Genomic DNA, 23,575 nt, shown 5'->3' on the forward strand with positions numbered 1-23,575 from the left:
AGCATCAACTTAACTCCAAATTGAAATCAATCTGCTTTTTTCGGTGAATTTATCGTCTCAAAAATATATATCCCCCTTTTTGAGATTTTTTTTAAGGGTTTCAACTCACTCACAGAAATATAGAGTATTCTAACTGATCTTTTCTCCCACATCCAAATCATTAACATATACTACAAACAATGGTCCCAACACAAAATCTTGTAGGGCACAAATTGTCATAAATTTGCATTTTTATAAATTTTGACATACAGCACATTAAAAGGCCCTTTTGACCCATGTTGCCCAATTACACCCAGTTGACCTGCAATTCCTGGTACATTTTGAAGGGTGGGAGAAAACTGGAGCACCCAAAGGAAACCCACGCAGTCATGGGGAGAACATACAAACTTCTTACAGACAGTGCGGGATTCGAACCCTGGTCCCAGTCATTACCACTTTAACAGTGTTGCGCCAGCCACTATGCTAATTGTTCCACCCCTAAGTATCTGCTGTAATTGTAAAAGCTCCCTTCTATCATAACCCTTTGTTGTCTATTATTGGGCTAAAAGTTTGCCAAGTTGACTTGAATTCTGTTTTTACCCACTGCTCTTTCTGTGCACTTCAACCAATATCTCTTTAAGACTTTTAAGTATTTTACCCAGGAGACAAAGGACATTATTCAGATCCTATTGCAAGCACAAATGAGTCAGTATACTTGGCTGAATGGTGTCACCAAGACCAAGGATCTGATTGTCGACTTTACGAAAGGAAAATGGCACATATGATCCAGTGATTACTGGTGAGATCAGAGGAGGAGAGGGTGAGCAAATGTCAATCTCTGGGAGTCACTTTCTCAGAGGACCTTTCCTGGATCCATCATACTATTGCAATGTGAAGAAAGGACATCATTGACTCATTATCCTCAGGAGTTTGTGGAGCTTTGGTAGGTCATCAGAAACCTTGTCAAACATCTACAAATGTGCAGTGGAAAGTTTGCTGCCCAGCTGCATATGGCATGGTTATAGGGACATCAGTACCTCTACGTGGAAAGCCCTGCAAAAGGTCTTAGACACACCCCAGTACATCATAGGAAGAACTCTCCCCACCATCAAGAACATCTTCATACCCAGATACAGAAATAAAAAGGAAAAAAAAGGTGATATAAGTAACTATTATACATACAAAAACATAGTCTCCTAATGTACACACTGAAGATCCATAGACAGCTGCATGACACCAGCAACACAAGGCACATATGGTGGAAAATCAGGATTACGCCAAAGAAAGCTCCATGTTCCCCTGATTAATGGGCCCCCTGCCCAGCCTTGGCTGAGGTGAGGAGAAACCTATCCAAGGTGAACCCATACAAGGTGGTAGGACCAGACAACATACCTGTTTGCATACTAAAGGACTGCACAGAAGTACTGAAGGACTGCGCAGACCAATTGATGGAGTTCTTCATGGACATCTTCCACATGTCACTACAGCACTCTGTTGGTCCACAGAGTTTAAGACACCAACCCCAATACCCAAGAGGCAACAATAACAGGCCTCAATGATTCCCGCTCTGTGGCACTGACCTCCACCATTATGAAATGCTTCAATTATCTGGTGATGGAACACATCAAAGGACACCTTCCAGAGACCTGGATCCATTTCAAATTGTTTATAGAAGAAACTGTTCCACAGATAATGCTATACCTTTGTTGCTTCACTCTAGCCTGGTCCACTTGGAGAATGATGCCTCATACACCAGGCTGCTGATCGTTGATTTCAACTTAGCATTTAATATGATCATTCTCCAGAGGCTGCTGGAGAAGCTGTTCTAGCTGGGACTCAACACTTCTTTGTGTAATTGGATTCTGGATTTCCTAATGGAAAGACCACATTCTGTCTGGGTTGGTAGCAGAACATCGAGCACTGGTATGCTGTGCACTGGCACACCTCAGGGCTGTGTGCTCAGCCTGCTCATGTTCACACCATGGATAAATGACGGCATAGCCAGATCCAGCTCCAACAGTGTCATTGTTTTTAGATGACACATCAGTCGTCGGCCTCGTCAGCAACAACAATGAGACACATTACAGAGAAAAGGTAGAAAATCTCATGAAATGGTGCGAGAATAACAACCTGAGTCTCTACGTGGACAAGTCAAAGGACATGATCATAGACTTCAGGAGGACCAGGAATGACCACCCTCCATTACATATCAATAACTCTGTAGTTCCTTGGAGTTCAAATAACTAGTGATCTATCGTGGACACTCAACATCTCTTCACTTGTCAGGAAGGCGCAACAGTGAAGATGACTGAAGCGGGCAAGGCTACTGTCCACCATGATGTCAACCTTCTATAGGAGCTCCAAGGGTGTCCTGGCTGGCTGCATCACAGTGTGGTATGGTTGCTGCAGAGAAATGGATTGGAGGTCAATCCACAGGACCAAAAGAGCAGCAGCGAGGATTACTGGAGTCTCCCTTCCCACATTGTGGTGATCTACCAGGATTATTGTCTGAAGAGGGCACTCAAAATCATTAAGGTCTTTTTCCACACTACACACAGCATCTTTCAGCTGTTCCTATCAGGGAAGAGATACAGAATGATCAGAGCCAGCACGACCAGACTGGAGAACAGCTTCTTCCTATAGGCAGTGAGAATGCAGAACGACCAAAAGAACTGCTCACACTAACCATCCAAGATTCTCATTTGTACAAAGCAATGTCTATTTATCTATCTATCTGTTTAATTACTTAAATAGATAAAATGCTTGTCCTGCATATGTATTATTTGTCCATATGTTATGTCTGTGTGTGCGCCTGCATGTTTTGCACCTGTTTCATCAGGTTGTACTATCAGATGACAATAAACTTGACCAGACTCAATCAGGATTCCTACTTTTCTCATTAATTGTTACTAAATACAGTAAAACCTCTGGTGTCCGGCACCTAAGGGGATTGGTAGATGACATAGTGAATTTTCTAGTTGCTCATTTACCTCGCATATCTCCCTTTAAGTATTCCCCCACCACCCCTGCTCTCACCCTATCTTAAACACGTGTTCTTTGGTAAGTGATGCCTTTTAGCTGGGATAAAGATACTGACAATCTCTTATCATTGCCTCTCATAATTTGATGAACTTCTAGCAGGTCTTCCCTCAGCCTCCAACATTCCAGAAAAAAACAATGCAAGTTTGTCCCAACTCTCCACATAACCCATACCCTCTAAACCAGGGGTGTCAAACTCAAATTCACGGAGGGCCAAAATTAAAAACTTGGACTAAGTCGAGGGCCGAACTAAATATTTATTGAAAATTTTCAACAACATCTGCATGTTTTCTCTTCTTTCAACATATGTAATGTTAAACTTTTTCTTATTAAAATAAATGTTTAATAATAGTTTTGGATAAATTCTTTCATTGTCATTGTCATTGTATTTGGCCCATTTCCTTTAGCGTTCTGAAACCGTGCACATGACGAGTCAATGAGGGATGATTAAAGCAGTGGTCTTCAAACTTTTTCTTCCCACCCACAGACCACCTTAAGCAATCCCTTACTAATCACAGAGCACCAATGGCACAGGGACGCGAGTGGAAAGAAAAAGGTTGAGAACTGTTGTATTGTGGTAACTCCACATCTGATTAGGTTAATTGTTAGGCAAGTGGTCAGAGAAGGACCCCCCCCCCACCCCAAGAAAGGCTTAAATCACAGGAACAAAATAAGCTTCCGTCTCACTGCTCCCAATCTTACACACAGTCCTGATGTGGAATGTGGGGTCACAGCTTCATGTTCATCCGAGTTCAGGTGCTGTCTGTGTGGAGTTTGTACGCTCTCCCCTTGTCTTGGACCAACAGGTCGGTCGCCTGACGAAGGCACCCGAACCCCCCGTTGAAACGCCGGCGTCCGGGGCGGTGGAGGAATTGGCTGAGAAGAGCGCGTTGCTCCCACCCCCCTCCCATGGTTGGAGAGGGATTAAACTGCGATCTCACGGCACTGGGCTCGTCTCCAACAAAAGGAGTGGGAGGCAGGGTCCGCCGCGCACGGAGCGAGGGGGAAGGCATCGCCAACGAGATGTTCGGTCTGGCGTCGCCGCTGACCCAGCGAGGATGGTCCCCAACTCCAGCCGCGTCTGTGTGTCCGGGAGCCGGGTGGGCTGAGTGCGGCGCTCCGATCCCCGGGATTCGGGACTCTGAGATCCCTCCACACCTCCGGCGTCTTCATTTTTACCTTCAGTGTGCATGTGCTATACTGGCACGGCGGCCAGCGGGCCAACTCTAATATATATTTAATATGATCTTGCGGGCCAAATATAATTATATCGCGGGCCAAATTGTGTGCTCTAAACCAGGCAACAAACCGCGTAAACCTCTTTGGTACCCTTTCCAAAGCCTCCATACCCTTCCTGAAATTGGGTGATCACAATTGAACACAGTATTCCAAGTATAGTCTGACCCAATTTTCATACAGCTGCAACAAAACTTTCTTACCATTATACTCAGCACGAGCAGCTCAGTTGGTGAAGTGGTGACCGCAATGCTTTTACATTGCCAGCTGTCGGAACCGGAGTTCAAATCCCACGCTGTCTGCATGGAGTTTGTACATTCTCCATGACTGCATGGATGGGCTGGAGGTGAATCCATGGACTCTCGGTGACTCGAGGGGGGACTCTCTTTTGCTTCTTCTCCTCTGACTGTAATGGGGAGCTGGGCAATTACTCCTGATGGTGAATCTTTGCCTTATGGTAGACAAATTGAGATTTTGTGTAATATTACATTTTCTATTTAATTACATGACAAAAGAATTTTGAATGTTTGATTATCTGCAACTGATTTATATCCTGTTATATTCTATGTTCGCCTGCTACACTGTCCACAACTCCACTGATCTTTGTATCATCTGCAGAAGTACTATCCACCAACTGATTTTTTAAAATCATAATTTATATGTTAAACAAACAACAGGGACCCCCAACTGATCCCCATGGAACACCACTCACCATAGGCCTCCTGCCTCAATAATACCCTTTCACCACACTTTTGTCTTCCATGGACTAGCCAATTTTGACTCCATATTTTGAATTCACCATGGATCCCATGGGTCAGCACCTTCTAAATCAGCCTATCACAAGGGACCTTGTCAAATGTCTTTCCAAAGTCCAGGTAAACAACAGCAACTGTCCAACCGGAACACAGAGGGTTGCCAAACTGAGGAAATTAGTTTGAAGGTCACTGCCTCTCATGTCATTGAATATCAGACCGAACTAATCAACAGCTAATGCCACCTTACAGCTGGGCACCTGAACTCACCTTGCGATTAGGATGAATCAGTATCTGGGTCAGTACTAGGTGCCAGATATAAAACCCGACCGACTGCTCCAGCCGCTCTATTTCTCCTCTTGCTGAGATAACTACTGCTCCAGACTGAGGATCTCGAACAGTGCTGGAGGACTAATTGTGAGATGTGCAGATGGGTCGAGCTCTCTTTCGCAGCACCTCAAAGGGACCCATCATGGGTCATCTGATCTAATTTGTAAATAGCTTCTGCAAGTTCAGTGCTATGCCTCCTGATTTTTTTTGTGGGGGTGGGGGGGGGGGGGGGTGGAGGTGTATTGTTTGTTTTAACCCTCTGTAGTTTTGGCTGTTTTGTAGTTTAGTTAACCTGTATGATCGCAGGCTCAGTTTATATGTGGGTGTGCTTATATTCTGATGCATATTTGTTCCCCATTGTAAATAAAATTTAAAATAAAACCACCATATGTCCAGGGCTGAGACACTTTGAGCCCTTTGAACTTTCCCCACTGTACCTATCCTCATCAACCATCTTTGTGTCATCCTCAAAAAATTCAGTCAAGACATGAGATGCACCTCACAAGGCCATGTCGACTATCTAGTCAGAGCATAATATCAGAAATGTACATAAATCATCCCTAGATATTTTTTCCATGATACATATTCCTCTATTCACTATATATTTATGTGTCTATCATTGTATCTGCTTGTTCCAAGCAACTACTGCTCTCTGTGTAAAATAATTGTCCTTTAAATTACTCTCCCACACCTTTACGCTGGGAAAATGCCTTTCATAATTTTATAAATTTCTATCACAACTTCTAATATTCCAGAGAAAACAATCTGAGTTTGTCCAATTTCTCCAAATCGCTCATACCTTCTAAACTTGGTAAATCTCTGAACTGTAAATGCACCTCAGGATCAAATACAGTTACACCCCAGTGCCTCATGACTCTACCTCACACCATCTTCTACAACTTACCCCAGTGCCTCATGACTCTACCTTACACCATCGTCTACAACTTGATTTGTGACAAACTTGCTGTGGAATTGTTTGGAGCCGGTAGCAGGCTTGACAGGTTGGATGGCCTACTCCTGCTCAAATTTCTTATGGAAGTCATTCTACACAGACATAACCTATAATTATTTATATTGCACAATCCAAAAGAAGACTAATTGACTTGAAAAAAAAGTTGGTTCTATTTATCTTATTTGATGTTCAATAATTTTGAAGGAAAATACTTGAGGTAATTTTCTTGATGAACACGTTCAGCTCCAGACTGTAATTGTTTGGAGCTGAATCATATAGTTTGGCTGGCAAGATCAATAATCTGGGATTTTGATTACTTGGAGATCAAAGAGTAAGGTCAAAGAGAATTTCAAAAGCTTGTCCTTTTGGTTGGTCATTGTTGTTTATATGGAGTACTTTTTTTCTTAGAACACTTCTTACTGAACTAAAGGTAAGCCAAAAGGAAATGGATCCAACTCTCCAATCTTTCAGAGACTGGTTTAGGAAAACAATCTTGGATCAAACATATTTCCTATTAATTCATGGAGTTAGTTGTGCAAAACACTGGAAAATTTTCCCTGAACTATTTCAGTAATTTAGTTTCAGTGCACATTCAGAATCAGTCATTCCTTGTCTGTATCTTTTTGGTGAGTTACCTGGCTGAAAATATCTATGCCAAAGGTGATTTTTTTTGGGTGGGTTATTGTCAAGATCAGGCTTTACATGAGGAGAAAGCAGATGGGTTAAAACATAGGATCTTAGTTATGGAATCAGACAGGGTGACATGATTGGCATAGTGGTCAGTACCAGCGATTGGGAAAGGGGTTTGAATCCGGCGCTGTCAATAAGGAATTTGTACGTTCTACCTGTGTCTGCATGGGTTTTCCCCAGGGGATCTGGTTTCCTCCCACTGTTCAAATCGTACCGAGGTTATAGGTCAATTGGGTGTAATTGGGTGTAATTGGGCAGCATGGGAAAAGTGCCTGTAACCATGCTGTACGTCTAAATTAAATTAAAATCCGTCCTTCAGCTCACGATGTCCATGCGGATCAATTGTAATTATTTGAACTAATCCCATTTACCAGCTCTTAATCCTCAATTTATCAAGCCTAGGCAATTCAAGTGTTTGTCCAAATGTTTCTCAAAAATTTCTCACCACCTTCTGGCAGTATGTTCCATACTTCAACAACTCATTGTGTGAAAAATTTCTTTGTCATCTATTCTGAATTTCATATTCCTCAGCTTTAACCTAGACTCAAACACCTCTGCCATAGGAAAACTGCTTTTTACTATTGTCCCGATCAATTTTCTCATAAATGTGTCCAGCTTGAACAGGTCCATCATCAGCCAGTCTGGGTGTCTTTCTACACCTTAATGAAGGGCTCAAGCCTGAAACATTGGTTATGTATCTTTATCTTTGCCATATAAAGAACATTGTTTGATCTGCTGAGTTTCTCCAGCATTGTGTTTTTACTTTAATCACAGTGACTGCAGACTTTCATGTAAAGCTTAGACATACACCACAGTAACAGGCCCTTCTGGCCCACAAGCCCATGTTGGCCAAATACCCCATGTTGCCCAAATACCCTAACTACTCTATAACCCCTGTACGGATTGAAGGGTGGGAGCACCCAGAGGAACCATAGGTCATAGGGAATTATTGGCCAGTAGCACCCTAGCTTCTCATGACGGCACAACATTAGCCTTCCTCCAGGTTTCTGGTACTTCATCCATGGCTAAAAAATACAAAAATCTTTGCCAGGGCTGCAACAACTACTTCTAGAATCCTTTAAAATTCTCCTTTATCTCATTTGGCCTTTTTTACACCTCGCGTCCTTCTTAAATTTACTCTTGCATCAGTTATATTTAATCCCATCTGCCTAATTTGACCCTTGCCTTCTTTTTCCTGACCAGAATCCCAGTATCTCCAGTCACCCAGGATTTACTAATCTTGCCAGCCATAGTCTTCAGTAATACTGGCTTAGGCCTGAACTCTCCATATCTCACTTTTAAAAGCTCCCCATTTGCCAGCAGTTCCACCACCACCAAGCAAGGTGTTCCATCAATCTCAGAAGGATCCCATTTAATGCCATCAGAATTCCCCTTCCCCCAGCTTGTAGACCACTCCATCTTTCTCCATAACCTTTTGTCACTGGTCCAAAGTGCTCCCCCATGAACGCATTCGACTCATTTCACAAGGAGCTCAAATGTAGCCTGTGGAGTATGTAAATACCTTGACCTTATATGTTTGACCCCGCTCTCACTGGCCAGCTTGTGACTTCTCCCCTTTATTCCCCATAAAGGCTGTGATGCCACAACCCTGCCCCCAGGTTTGAGCCAGCAACTCAGGAGATGATGACCATCTCTAGCTAATAAAAGCCTTCAGTTCCAGTACTTCAGACTTTTGGTGAATTGATCATGCATCATGGCAGTCGGGTCATTGACATGCTGCCTTAGAATATTTTCCCGGACACTATCACATTATCTATGAATACAATGGCAATCTCAGGAAGTATTAGGGAAGCTAAAGTGTGAAAGATTTTGGAACTTCGGCTATTGATTGGGAGAAAATGACTGTCCCAACCTTTGCTCTCGCAATAGTTAAATTCTTGGCAAATTAATATTCTTTGCTCCCTGCATATAATTGCGAGGCCATGAGATTGTTGAAATATTTTGCTAATTTAGGCAATTGCCTTCGAGTTGTCAAACTGGAAGGACAGCCAAGGCTCCGCCTACAGATGGAGTTGATTGGTGGAAGCGAATAGTCGACCGGGCCTCGTCGCTGCCGCCAAGGCTGATTGGCTGTAGCGAGCTGTCAATCAGTGAGCGGGCGCTTGATTCCCGCGCGGCCAGAGGGTCGGGATGTGGCTGCTGTCCGTGAAAGGTAAAGTTGCTCTGCCCGACCGACTTGCTGAAACGTGCCGGACCGCTTGCAGGTTGTGGAGGCGAGGGATGAAACCTTCGCCCCAGTTGGAAGGCGCCCGCGGGCGGCCGTGTCTGCAGTTGGCGCCAACGCTGCCCTCGCCCGCCTGGCGTTTCAGAACCAGAGCAGGTCCGAGGCCACCCGCAAAGTGGAGCCACGACCCCCGGTCTGGGCTCTGTCCAACAAGGCGGCGTCGACACTGACCTCCCCTTCCCTCCCGGAGAGCTCACCTCCCCCATCCCTCTCACCTTTACCTGGACACTCCCCTGTCCCCCGTTTTATTCAAGGGCCAGATTGCTTTTTGCTCAAACTTCGATGAAGGGGGCTCCGTCCTGAGACCTGAACGCGGCGCGAGCCGCCTGTTGGAAGAGAGTCGGGAGTGACGCCCCTTTGCAGGTGTGGGTGGGGGAAGTGGCCGCTTTCAGGTGCTCGGACGCACATGATGCGCCGGCAGACGCGGCTGGGGGGGCGCCCGTGCGGGGGGGGGGGCCGTGCAGGGGGGGGGGGCCGTGCAGGGGGGGGGGCCGTGCAGGGGGGGGGGCCGTGCAGGGGGGGGGGCCGTGCAGGGGGGGGGGCCGTGCAGGGGGGGGGGCCGTGCAGGGGGGGGGGCCGTGCAGGGGGGGGGGCCGTGCAGGGGGGGGGGCCGTGCAGGGGGGGGGGCCGTGCAGGGGGGGGGGGCCGTGCAGGGGGGGGGGCCGTGCAGGGGGGGGGGCCGTGCAGGGGGGGGGGCCGTGCAGGGGGGGGGCCGTGCAGGGGGGGGGGCCGTGCAGGGGGGGGGGCCGTGCAGGGGGGGGGGGCCGTGCAGGGGGGGGGGGCCGTGCAGGGGGGGGGCCGTGCAGGGGGGGGGGCCGTGCAGGGGGGGGGGCCGTGCAGGGGGGGGGGCCGTGCAGGGGGGGGGGCCGTGCAGGGGGGGGGGCCGTGCAGGGGGGGGGGCGGCCGCGGAGAAGACGGCTTTCTGTCACCTGAACGCACCAGCTGCAGGGAAGCCGCGTCCCACTGCTGCTTTCAAGTTCAACAGGGGGTTCTCGGAGCTGGAGATTATGCAGTGAGGGCCAATTTGTTCATCTGCTGAATTGCCCCGCTCAGCCTTATGCAGGAGTCGACTTAAATTTAAATACATAAAGTTAGAAACTCTTCACTGTTGGTCGTGGCTGATGAAAGATGGCATTTATCTAGTGCGTCTGACTTCAGGAAAGGGGAGTGTTTCAGTCACTTCGCTGGAATGGGACCAAAAGCAGATCTGTGGCAGTTGAGGCAAATTTAGAAATTAAAGAGAGCAAGTTCAGGAGGCAGGACAAAGAAGTTCTGATCAACAAAAATATATTGATTTTTTGGCTGACTCAGGGCATGGATTGGTACACGGGATTGGGATATTTGTAGGTGAGTTTTCTCTTTGGAATGTAGAAGGTTGGCAGGAGATTTAATAGAGGTCTACAAGATTTTTCAAGCTTTGTTGGGACCAAGGTAAACTGCCTCAGGATCTTCGTGATGCCACCATCATCACCCTGTACAAAAACAAAGGCGAGAAATCAGACTGCTCAAACTACAGGGGAATCACGTTGCTCTCCATTGCAGGCAAAATCTTCGCTAGGATTCTACTAAATAGAATAATACCTAGTGTCGCTGAGAATATTCTCCCAGAATCACAGTGCGGCTTTCGCGCAAACAGAGGAACCACTGACATGGTCTTTGCCCTCAGACAGCTCCAAGAAAAGTGCAGAGAACAAAACAAAGGACTCTACATCACCTTTGTTGACCTCACCAAAGCCTTCGACACCGTGAGCAGGAAAGGGCTTTGGCAAATACTAGAGCGCATCGGATGTCCCCCAAAGTTCCTCAACATGATTATCCAACTGCACGAAAACCAACAAGGTTGGGTCAGATACAGCAATGAGCTCTCTGAACCCTTCTCCATTAACAATGGCGTGAAGCAAGGCTGTGTTCTCGCACCAACCCTCTTTTCAATCTTCTTCAGCATGATGCTGAACCAAGCCATGAAAGACCCTAACAATGAAGACGCTGTTTACATCCGGTACCGCACGGATGGCAGTCTCTTCAATCTGAGGCGCCTGCAAGCTCACACCAAGACACAAGAGAAACTTGTCCGTGAACTACTCTTTGCAGATGATGCCGCTTTAGTCGCCCATTCAGAGCCAGCTCTTCAGCGCTTGACGTCCTGCTTTGCGGAAACTGCCAAAATGTTTGGCCTGGAAGTCAGCCTGAAGAAAACTGAGGTCCTCCATCAGCCAGCTCCCCACCATGACTACCAGCCCCCCCACATCTCCATCGGGCACACAAAACTCAAAACGGTCAACCAGTTTACCTATCTCGGCTGCACCATTTCATCAGATGCAAGGATCGACAATGAGATAGACAACAGACTCGCCAAGGCAAATAGCGCCTTTGGAAGACTACACAAAAGAGTCTGGAAAAACAACCAACTGAAAAACCTCACAAAGATAAGCGTATACAGAGCCGTTGTCATACCCACACTCCTGTTCGGCTCCAAATCATGGGTCCTCTACCGGCACCACCTACGGCTCCTAGAACGCTTCCACCAGCGTTGTCTCCGCTCCATCCTCAACATCCATTGGAGCGCTCACACCCCTAACGTCGAGGTACTCGAGATGGCAGAGGTCGACAGCGTCGAGTCCACGCTGCTGAAGATCCAGCTGAAGATCCCAAGATCGTATTATATGGCGAGCTCTCCACTGGCCACCGTGACAGAGGTGCACCAAAGAAAAGGTACAAGGACTGCCTAAAGAAATCTCTTGGTGCCTGCCACATTGACCACCGCCAGTGGGCTGATAACGCCTCAAACCGTGCATCTTGGCGCCTCACAGTTTGGCGGGCAGCAGCCTCCTTTGAAGAAGACCGCAGAGCCCACCTCACTGACAAAAGGCAAAGGAGGAAAAACCCAACACCCAACCCCAACCAACCAATTTTCCCTTGCAACCGCTGCAATCGTGTCTGCCTGTCCCGCATCGGACTGGTCAGCCACAAACGAGCCTGCAGCTGACGTGGACTTTTTACCCCCTCCATAAATCTTCGTCCGCGAAGCCAAGCCAAAGAAAGAAAACAAGATTTTGAGAGGTTGGGGCAGGAATAGCAAGCACCAGTGGATGTGTGTGCAAAATGAAGGGGGGGGGGGGGGAAGTTTAGGGGAGATATCAAGGGGAAGTGTTTTTTTTTATGCAGAGAGTTGTGTGTGCTTGGAATATCTTGCCAGGGATGGTGCTGGAGGCTGAAACATTAAGGCCTTTTAGAGACTCAGGCACATAGATGGAAAATAGAGGGAATTGGGATAGGAAGGGTTTAATACTTTTTTTTTTCAGGAATATATGGGTCGCCACAACATTGAGTCGAAAGGGCCTGTGTAGTAGTGTTTTAAGTTCTATGAGACACGAACCTGGTTGAGGAATCAGCAAGACTCGCACTTCAGTTTTCTGAATAACAGATGGTATGGTGTTTTTGATGAGGAAGAACAAAATAAGACATAGGAGCAGAAATAGGCTATTCGATCATTTGGTCTGCCCTCCCATTTAATCATGAGCTGATCTATTTCCCCCCTCAGCCTCACTGCCTGGACTTCTCCCCATAACTGATGCCCTGGCAAATCAAGAACCTGTTCATTTCTGTCTTTAATACAGCCAGTGACCTGCCCTCCACAGCTGCCTTTGGCTGAAAAAAATTCCTCTGCATCTGAATCCCTGAAGTTGGTGTTGCAGATGGATAGGGTTGTAAAGAAAGCTTTTGGCATCTTAGCCTTTATAAATCAAAGTATTGAGTATAGGAGTTGGGATGTTATGTTGAAGTTGTTTAAGACATTGGTGTACTTGGATGTATGCAGTTCTGGTTACCTAACTATAGGAAGGATATCAATAAGATTGAAAGAGTGCAGAGAAGATTTACTAGGATGTTGCTGGGTTTTCTGGAGTTGAGTTACAGGGAAAGATTAAACAGGTTAGGACTTAGTCCTTGAACTGCAGAAGAATGAGGGATTTGCAAAATTATGAGAGATGTAGACAGTGGATGAGAGTAAGCTTTTTCCACTAGGATTGGGCGAGATCAATATGAGAGGTCATAGTTTAAGTTGAAAGGGGAAAAGTTTAGAGGGAATATTCTTCACTCAGAATGGTGAGTGTGGAATGAGCTACCATCTGATATGTGGTGAATGCAGGCTTGATCTTGTGTTTTAAGAAGAAATTGGATAGATACATTAATGGGAGCAGATCAGTGGGACTAGCAAAACAATGGTCAGAATAGAAAGGCCAAATGGCCTGTTTTTCTATAGTGTTCTATGGTTCAATCTCTGTTCTAAGCAGACATCCTTCAAATTGTGCCCTCTTGTCATAGACTCGCCCAGCATGGACCTCTATTATCTTTCTCCATCTACTCTGTCCACACCTTTCAACATTCAAAATGTTTCAGTGAGATTGCCCTTCATTTTTCAAAATTCCAATGAATACAGGCTAAGAGCTGTCAAACGCTCATTATAATAATCCTTTAATTCCAAGAATCATCCTTGTGAACGAACCTCCTCTGAATCTTCTCTGATGTCAGCACATCATTTTTTAAATGAGAAGCCCAAAATTGCTCAAAATACTCCAAATAAGGTCTCACCTGTGTATCAAAGCCTCAACATCACATCCCTGCTCTTGTATTTTTTTTGAAAATTTTATTTTGCAAAATACATACAAAACAAAGTACAAAAAAACCCACTAAATCCCTCCACCTCCCCCCACCCCCATCAGAGCAAAAAAACATATGTCGGGATTTAACAGTTGCTGCTTGGTGTGCCAGTCCTTGACATTGCAAAAAATTTTTTATATTTCAAATATAAAGTCCACATTTTAACAAAAAAGGATAATAAAGTCACAATTGTAGTTCGTTGTACCATCTTTGTATATTTAGTTCAACATCATTCATCCATGTAACAGCTATACATTTTCTAGCTACTGCCAACCCGAAATGTATAAATGCAATTTGAGATTTGTCCAATCACAAACCCGTCGTTAATGTATTAGTGTAACCCATTAAACTCACTAACGGATCGAGTTGCAAATCCATTTTAAATAAATCTTCCAAAAACTTAATAATTTTCCCCAAAAATGTTTAACACGCCCATACTGAAGTTCCTGTCCTCCACATCGAAAGCACAAATCCGAAGAATTAAAACCATATTTTTTCAACTTCTCAGGAGTTAAATACAACTGATGTAAAAAGTTATAATTAACCAAACTATATCTCACATTAATTAATTTTGTAACACTGTCAATGCATATATTTGACCACTCCTCCAAAGAGAGTGTAATAGATAAATCCTTCTCCCATTTGTCCTTGATTTTATATACATCAACCTTAGTCATCTTTTCCTGTAATAACGTATGGAAATAAACCCTTTCTTTCTATCAGCAATTAATATCTCAAATTTAGTTTGACCAGTTAACCCCAAATCTTGTCCAAAGTTTTCTAACAATAAATCTCGAACTTGATAAATGAGCAAATAAAGAATTCGGTGATATCCATATTTCTCGCTAAGTCTAATAAAAACAATCCTCCACCAACTTCACACCTTTCATTTCCCAATCTATCAAAAAAGGGTTATTAAAAGAAAAAATAATTATTTTATTCTGATATTGTGGTGTAAGCTGAAATTTTACCTTTCGTTCCTATAATTTGATTCCGTTTATACCAAATATCCATTAAATGTCTTAATACTGGCAATTTATACTTTTGCAAAAGAGAAGAATTCCATTTATATATAAAATGATATACATTATTCTCAGATATCTGAAACAACTCCACCTTCGCCCATATTGTATTCTTCTTGAAATGAATGCCAGCATTGCATTTGCCTTATTCAGCACCGTCTCAACATGCAAGTTTAGCTTCAGGCTATCCTGTACGAGGGCTTGCAGGTTCCTTTGCATCTGGGTGTTTTCAATTTTCTCCCCATTTTTTAAAAAGTCTGCCCATTCATTTTTTTTTCTACCAAAGTGCATAATCGTATGTTCTGATTGTATTTCATTTGCTACTTCTCTTCCCATTCTCCTAATCTGTCTTTCTGCAGCCTTCATGCTTCCTCTGCGCGACCTGCTCCTCCACCTACCTTCGTATCATCTGTACACTTCATTAATCCAGATCATTAATATGCAACATAAAAAGAAGCAGCCCCAACACTGCCCCCTGTGAAACACCACAAACATCTGGCAGCCAACCAAAGTATGATCCGTGTGTTCTAGCTCTCTGCTTCTCTTCCTGTCAGCCAATACTCTATCAATGCTACTATGTTTCCTGTTATACCATGAGCTCTTATCTTGTCAAAGGCCTTCTGAAAATCCAAATACACAACATCCATTGCATCTCCCTTATCCAGCCTCTTTGTCTCTTCTTCAAAGAATTCCAATTAATTTCTCAAGCAAAATTTTCTCTTAAGGAAACCATGCTGGCTTTGGTTATCTTGTAACATGCCTCCAAATACTCCATAACCTTATCCTTGACAATCGACTCCAACCACTGATGTCAGGCTAACCAGATTATAATTTCCTTCTTCCCTTCTTGAAGAGTGGGGTGAGATTTGCAATTTTCCAGTCCTCAGGGACCATATCAAAATTGATTGATTCGTGAAAGATCATTACCAATGCCTCTACTGCTAATTCTTTCAGAACCTGAGGGTTCAATCCATCTGGTCTGGGAGACTTGTTTACCCTTGGACCGTTCAGGTTTCTGAGCAGATTCTCCCTTGAACTAGTAACTGCACTCATTACCTTTCCCTGATACCCTTTGAAAAGGGGCAGCACAGTTAGCATAATGCTGTTACAGTGCAGGTGACCCTGGTTCGAATCTGGTGCCCTCTATAAGTATGTTCTCTGTGCCTGCATGGGTTTCCTCCAAGTTCTCTGGTTTCCTCCCACCTTTCAAAAATGCATGGAGATTGGAAGTTAATTGGGCTATTTGGGCAGCATGGTCCTGTTACTGTGTTGATTGTCTAAGAAAAGACATTAGACACACTGCTAATATCTTCTACAGTGAAGATGGATATAAAATACTCATTTAAATCCACTGTCATCTCCTCGTCTCCCATTATTAATTCTCCAGTGTAGCGGACTGCACTGATCTGCAAGCGAACCAGGTCATGGAGGTGCAGGCTTGCACTGGGCTGACATCACAATGGTCCTGGGGTTGGGGGTCATGCTGATAAGCTCTTGGAGAGTTCTAGTGAAGTTGGTTGGTTCAGCTCACTCACAGCTTCTGTGTGGTTTTTCATTCATTTGCTGCACAATGCATGGACCACAGTGGTGACCCCGATGGTCCAAAATGCAATGGCACAAGGACACAGAACACAGTCTTGATCATTTTGACCTCACAGCTACTAGTCTGGTTCGAACAGGCTGAGGCCCAGTTTCAGGTCAGGCACAGTCTCCACAAGATATTACTACGTGGTCAGTTCACTTGGCTCGGAGACTGCCGGATGAATCATTGACTTCTTACATCAGCCGCCAGGTATGCGGCAATTAAGGTGCTCCTTAGCTGCACCTTCAGCCTTTCCTTCCGTGAACGAGTGGCACAGCTGCTCCACATGGATGGCCTGGGCAACTACATGCCTTCCACCCTTATGAATGATATGGTGGTGTTAGTAGACGGCTACAGGCCCTGCTTACTGTTTGAGCAGATTTTCCTGAACACATGCGGGAAGATTTTTGCCTACTCGCAGACGACAACTTCAGCGACATCCGTTGACCTGGTTTCTGTGTCACACCCAGCAACTCGTCTCTTTCCCACTCCACCAAGGAGGCCGGCAATGGCCTAGCAGATGGAGACTGAAACTTGGAGCGTTGGTGTTTCTACCATCAGAAATAGGCTCTGGAGCTCGCCGCTGCTGTCCACTTGCTCCCATCTGAGAATTGCTGGGGCTGGCTGATGCTGTTAGGTACGATGGTCGGCCTCTGAGACAGCTTCCTTTATCTATGGGACTGGCATTCAGGGTGGCATTTTCTTGTGGGCACGGGGCAGAGGTTAATGTTTTCCCCCCCCCCCCCCCACCCTTGAACTGAGACACGAATGCCGGAAGTCAGGACCGTTTATCACCACTGCCAACAATAGAAGCATACGCATGAATGGCGTGCAGACCATTCTATTCGAGTTCACTCTTGCTGCTTTTTCTTGGACCTTCACTTTGGCTGACATATCTCAGCTCCCTACTGGGTGCAGATTTCCTTCGAGCTCAGTCTCCTGGTGGAGCTGAAAGGGTGTAGTTTGGTCAATTCCAGGACCTTCCAGACCTTTACCTTTTGAGAAGCCCAGTTTCCCACCTCGACTCGATAACCTTTATCAGGCAACGAGTTTGTCAGAATCCTGGCAGGATTCCTGGCCTTTTATAATGCTACAGTTCTCCAGTGTGGTCCCAAAACGTGACATCCAGCAACATATCCCCACGCAGGGACTGCTGCTAGAAGTTCGGGCACACAGGCTTCCTCCTAACAAGCTGCAGCTCGCAAGGAAGAATTCAGGAAGATGATGCTAAAGTCTTCTGGGAATGGAGACCTTGTGGGGGCTACTGCCAGCTCAATGATGCCATGACAGCTGACTGATACCCAGTTCCCCACATCCAGGAATTCATGGCCAGTGCACATGGAGTGAAGATCTTCTCAAAAATCAACGTGGTCCGGGGGTACCACCAGATTCCCATGCACCCCAATGACATCCCCAAGACAGCCCTCATCACTTTGTTCAGCCTTTTCAAATTCCTCCACATGCCATTCAGGCTCAAAAACGTAGCACAGACTTTCCAGAGACTCATGGACTCGGTGGGGCATGACCTGGAATTCATTTTTATCTACCTAAATGACATCTTTATTGCCTACTGTTCACGACAGGAGCACCAAACACATCTGCAGCCACTCTGCCACTGACTGAGTGACTTCAGCCTAACCATCAACCCAGCGAAATGTTAGTTCGGCCTGATGGTCATCGATTTCCTTCAGCACTGCATTGATTGACACGGGGTGGTCCTTCTTCCTTCAAAGGTTGAGGCCATTTTTAAATTTTCCAAGCCAACTATGGTTAAAGGCTTGAGGAGTTCTTTGGGATGGTCAAATTCTACCATTGGTTCCTGCGGTCAGCTGCCAGGATCATGCAACCTCTTTTCAAGCTGCTGTCCGGTCAAACCAAAGAACTTGGCTGGGATGCGGAGTCTACAGCAGCTTTCAACCATACCAAAGACTCTCTGGCAAATGTCGCACTTCTAGTGCATCCATGCATTGATGTGCCCACTGCTCTCATAGTTGATGCATCCAGCATGGCCATCAGTGGCATCCTGGAGCGGCTGGTTGATGGACATTGGGGACTGCTCACTTTATTCAGCAGACATCTGCAACCCCCCTCCCCCGGAGCAAAAGTATAGTGTGTTCAATAAGGAGTTGCTAGCCCTCTACCTTTCCATACGCCATTTCCACTATTTCCTGGGCGACAACTAGTCACAGACAGATTCATGTAGCATGGTCTGCGAAAACCGGTTGGCCACTGGTTCAGAACTTGCGTGCTCTGTCAGACATCCAAAGCACAGAGGCATGTAAAGCCCCCCTTCAGTCCTTTCCACTGACACATAAATGATTTGATTACATCCAAGTGGACATGGTTGGGCCATTGCTGGTTTCCAGAGGTACCATATACCTGTTCATGATGGTGAATGTTCACTAGATGGCTAGAAGCTGTCCCGCTCTCGGACACTTACACGACATCCTACGCTAGGGGCCCTTATCACCAACTGGATAGCCTGTTTCGGCCTTTCTTCCACTATGGGGGGGGGAGAGGGAGGGCACCACGTCCAGTCTATGGGCAGTGCTGGCACAGCTTCTTGGGTCTCAGTCACATCACACCACGGCTTACCACCCACCGTCCAATTGCCTGGTGGAAAGGTTCCACTGGCATTTGAAGACAGCCCTCATGGTGCAGCTCTGAGGCCCAGATTTGGTAGATGAGCTGCCTTGGGTGCTCCTTGGCATCCATACTGCACCGAAGGAGGACTTGGCTAAATCCTCTGCTGAGTTTCACTAAGGGACCCTGCTGAAAGTCCCAGGAGAGTTTGTGCCAGCGGCTCGTGGCTATTGAGGAAACTCCTACGGCACTGCTAACATGACTTTGTGAGATGGTGGGAACCCTGGCCCCTCTCCCAACCTTGCGCTATAATCCAGCTCCATCCTACGTCCCAAAGGATCTCAAAGACTATGAATATGTAAGAAGAGATGGGCTCCGGACACCCCTTAAACACCCATACGAAGGTCCATACCAGGTGTTACAACACAACAGGACTATGTGCCTTTTGGACTTTCGGGAGGGTAGGCAGGAAATGTTCATGGTTGACAGCCTCAAACCGGCACACCTTGACATCGACCAACCAGAAACTGTTCCAGCCCCACAACAGAGAGGTCGGCCTCCCAAACGTATGAACTGTGGACTCGGCACCTCTGAATACCAGTGCTGGGTGGGGGGTGGTGTCATTTAGTGGGCTGCACTGATCTGCAAGCTCTTGGAGAGTTCCAGTAAAGTAATTTGGTTTGTTCAGCTCACTCATCTTCCGTGTGGTTTTTCTTTCTTTCACTGCACAGCACACCGACCACACCAGTATCATTTTTCTATTGGTCCTATTTCCACTCTCACCTCTCTTTACTCTTTATGGACTTGAAGAAGCTTTGCGTATCCTCTGTATTTGTTAAATCTGCTTTCATACTTCATCTTTCCCCTTATTCTGAGTGTATTAGTCACCTTCTGAAAGATTTTACAAATTTCCATTTCCTCTATCTTCTCAAACATATTTGCCTCTTTGTATGCCCTCTCTTTTGCTTTCACGTTAGCTTTGACTTCCCTTGTCAACCAAAGTTGTGACATTTTTCCATTTGAATATTTCTTCTTTTTTGGTGTATTTATCCTGCACCTTCCCCATTTCTTGCAGAAACTCTGTCCATTGCTGCTCTGCCATCTTCCCTACTAGTGCCCCCTTCCAATCTACTTTGGCCATTTCCTCTCTCATGCCACGGTAATTCCCTTTACTCCATTGACACATCTGACGTTATTTTTACTTGTTAAATCTCAAATTGAACTCCATCATATTCTGATCACTGCCTGGTAATGGTTTCTATATTCCAGGGTCTCTGATCACCTCTGGTGCATTACACAACATCCAATTCAATACAGCAGATCTGCTGATTTATCAACGAACTACTCCCATCAGCCATTTCATACAAGTTCTCTCTTTTGAGATCTATGACCAAGTTGGTTTTCCCAATCTACTTGCATGTTAAAATCCCCAATGATTACCATAACATTACCTTTCTGACATGCTTTTTCTATTTGCTGTTTTAATTTGTTGTCCATGCTCTTCTCTGTTTGGAGGTCTGTAGATTTTAAATTTTATATCTTCTGATCCTTTGTCACCTCTTTCAGATAATTTGGTGTTCCTTACCAAGAGAACCATGGTATCCCCTCACCATACCTGGCAATCCTTTTGATGCACTGTATATCCTTGGACATTCATCTCCCAGTGGCTACAACATCAGACCTGCTAATGTGTAGCTGTACTTCAAGGTCATCCACTTTTATCTTGTGCTACATGCATTTAAATACAAAACCTTTAGCCCTTTATTTGTTACTTTTGATTCTTTGTCCCTGTTGCATTGCAACTCATCCCACTGCCTGCAGTTTTGCTCCTCCTGCCTTTGCTTCTAACAAACTGCCTACCAGCTGTCCCTACTTGTGTGCCAACCACTTCTTCTCTTCACTTGGATTCCCACCTTCCTGCAAATCTAGTTCAAACCCCTCCAACAGCAGTAGCATACCTCCCTGCCAGCATATTGGTTCCTCATGAGTTCAGTCCCACTTGTACAGGTCACCCCTTTCCCAGAAAAGATTCCAATGATTCAAGAAATTGAAACTGTACCCCCTACATCATCTCTTCAGCCACAGATTTGTCTGCACTGACAAAGTTCCTGTTCTGACCTCTAGTTTGTGGCACTGGGAGTTATCTGGAAATTACCACCTTGGAGGTTCTTCTCTTCAACTTCTTTTCTAACTCCTGAAACTTACTCTAACCCTCCTGCCAACATACCAATATGTACCACGACCTCTGGCTGTTCACAATCCCCGTTAAGAATTCTACTGTTACGAATCCAGAGGACCCCAAAACCAAGCAGCAATAGATATGAACCAGGACAAAGGGTTACTTAAATAAAAGATGCTTTTGATTATCTTTGAACATGAAAATGGAATCAAACTTTAACTTTTCTCTATTGACTCACTTAACTTGCAGTTCTTTGGTTCCCAGTCCAATCTCACTGGTTGCAGGCAATGCTTATACTGTGCACAGAGGTTAACATTAATAAAGTTCACCAGGCTTTGGTGCTTAACAGGTAAATGTTTACCACTCAGAAGGGTTCTTGTTGGTTTTGAGAGTTTTATTTTGTTTCAGGTCACCACAGAGTTCCTTTCTGTTTCTCCTATTTCAAGGGAAACACCAGACAGCCAGTTCTCTCCTTTGACCAGGCTGTCTTCCAAAGCTTACCACTGGAACTGATCTCTCTCTCTCTCTCCCTCCAGCTCTGAGAGCAAAGCCTCCTTTTTTTCTGCTCTCTGCTTGCAAAGATCACATGACCTTGCAGGCAGTAAGTTCTGTTTTCCAGACAAAGCTGCTATTGCCTGTTGTTACCTTTGTTGCCTTTTCAAACAGTCCATCGTGGGTCTGAGCTCTCTTGCAAAAGCTCTTTCAAGAATCTCCCAAACACCTCTATATACTCTGTCACATTACACCTACTCAGAAACATCCTAGATCTGAGCACCTTGGATGCAACACACTATCTTCGTCTCTTTTTGCAATTGCAGAGTCTCCTGTCTGTTTCCCTGACTATCTAGTACCCTACGACTCGCTTTACAGGTTTTCACCCTTCCCTTCTGAGACTTAGAGCTGACCACTGTGTTATTGGTCTGGCTGCTCCCTGCCCCAGATAGATCATCCACCATCTCCCCCCCACCCCCAGCAGTATCCAAATGGGTATACTTGTTGCTGAGGGGAATGGCCACAGGACTATCCTATATTGATTGTCTATACCCTTTCCCCCACCTGACTGTCACCCAACTACCTTCGTCCTCATTGTGATTGCATCCGTGTAACTCCTGTCTATATCACCCTCTCTGCCTCCTGAATAATCCAGAGCTTCTCCAACACCAATTCCTTAACTTCTTGCAGATGAATTAATCAGAGATGCTGTAGGCTTTCCTGACTACCCACTTTGTGCACGAGGAGCATGTCTCTGCCTTGCTGCCATTTTCGTTCTCTAAGATGAAAGAGTTTGAAAAACTTGCCCTTATCTAGCCTCAACTCTTACACTCAACTTCTGCTTTCTTCAACCTCAAGTTCCCATCCCTAAACTGGGCCACTTGACCCAAAGCCTCAAATTCCCACTCTTACACTGGGCCACTCACACAATGGCCACTGCTTGATCTTAATGTTGTAATGTGAACTGATTTTAAATTAAGGCTGGTTCTGGAGGAAGGGAGGGGTTTTATTTCCAGTGTACCTTGCATGTAGCTTCAGACCAGGCTGTGTATTACAAAGAGAAAAAGAAACAGGAAGTAAACAAGCCTCTGTAGAGAAAAAATTGTATATAATTTAGCTATTCCAGATAAAGTTGTTGCTTGGTCCTTCTTCAAAGTGGAAGTTACCACATACTTTTTGCAATTAGGTGAACTGGTTTTGTGGAAGTGTCGATCCGTTTCAAATCAGAGCTATGCATTCAGATGGCTTTGTTCGCGAATATCAGTAGAAGGAAATGAGGATTGGCTGGAGTATGAGGAAAGGTTGGGACAGTTTTACTGGGCTAATGAAATTAATGAGGAGGCTAAGAAGCGCTCTATTCTCCTAGCGTGTATGGGCAAAGACTTAGAAGATGATAAAGAACTTAGCCACACTGCAAAAATCAAGGAAATTCCATTTGACGAACTGGTCAAGCTTGTAGGGTATCCATAATAATCCAAAACCTTCTATGATAGTCCAATTGTTTAAGTTTCTCAGCCTTTTCAGGAAGCCAGGTCAGTCTATGAGCGAGCTTCAGCAGCTATCGGAGCATCGTGATTTTGAGGCAGTATTGGATGACGTGCTCCATGATAGATTGGTATGTGGTATTAATAATGATGCCAGACAATGCCTCTTATTGGGAGAAACCCCACCACTGACTTTCAAGAAAGTCCGAGAGATTGCCCAAGGCACCAAGATTTGCTGCTAATAAATGCCAAGCATATCCAGAAAGGACATGGGAGGTTGCAGTTAGCGGCAGTGGGTAGAATGTTTTTAGTGTGAAGGGACACACTAGGCAAATTCAAAGAAACTGTCCG

At 45.3% G+C, this 23,575-nt stretch overlaps 1 protein-coding gene across 2 annotated transcripts in view; it reads left to right on the forward strand.

Moving 5' to 3' along the window:
- Positions 1-9,062: 9,062 nt before the first annotated feature.
- The window catches only part of LOC138749470 (protein unc-13 homolog C-like), an 877,967-nt gene continuing 863,454 nt past the window's right edge, over positions 9,063-23,575 (forward strand). Inside the window, exon 1 of one of the 2 annotated variants that reach the window (XM_069910841.1) lies at positions 9,063-9,151. In XM_069910841.1, coding sequence (XP_069766942.1) covers positions 9,130-9,151 — 22 coding nt within the window. In that variant the 5' untranslated portion in view covers positions 9,063-9,129. The remainder of the gene's footprint in view (positions 9,152-23,575) is intronic. The other variant, XM_069910842.1, reaches the window with a different exon arrangement.

The sequence above is a fragment of the Narcine bancroftii genome, chromosome 14 (genome assembly GCF_036971445.1).
Source record: "Narcine bancroftii isolate sNarBan1 chromosome 14, sNarBan1.hap1, whole genome shotgun sequence".
Lineage (NCBI taxonomy): Eukaryota > Metazoa > Chordata > Chondrichthyes > Torpediniformes > Narcinidae > Narcine > Narcine bancroftii.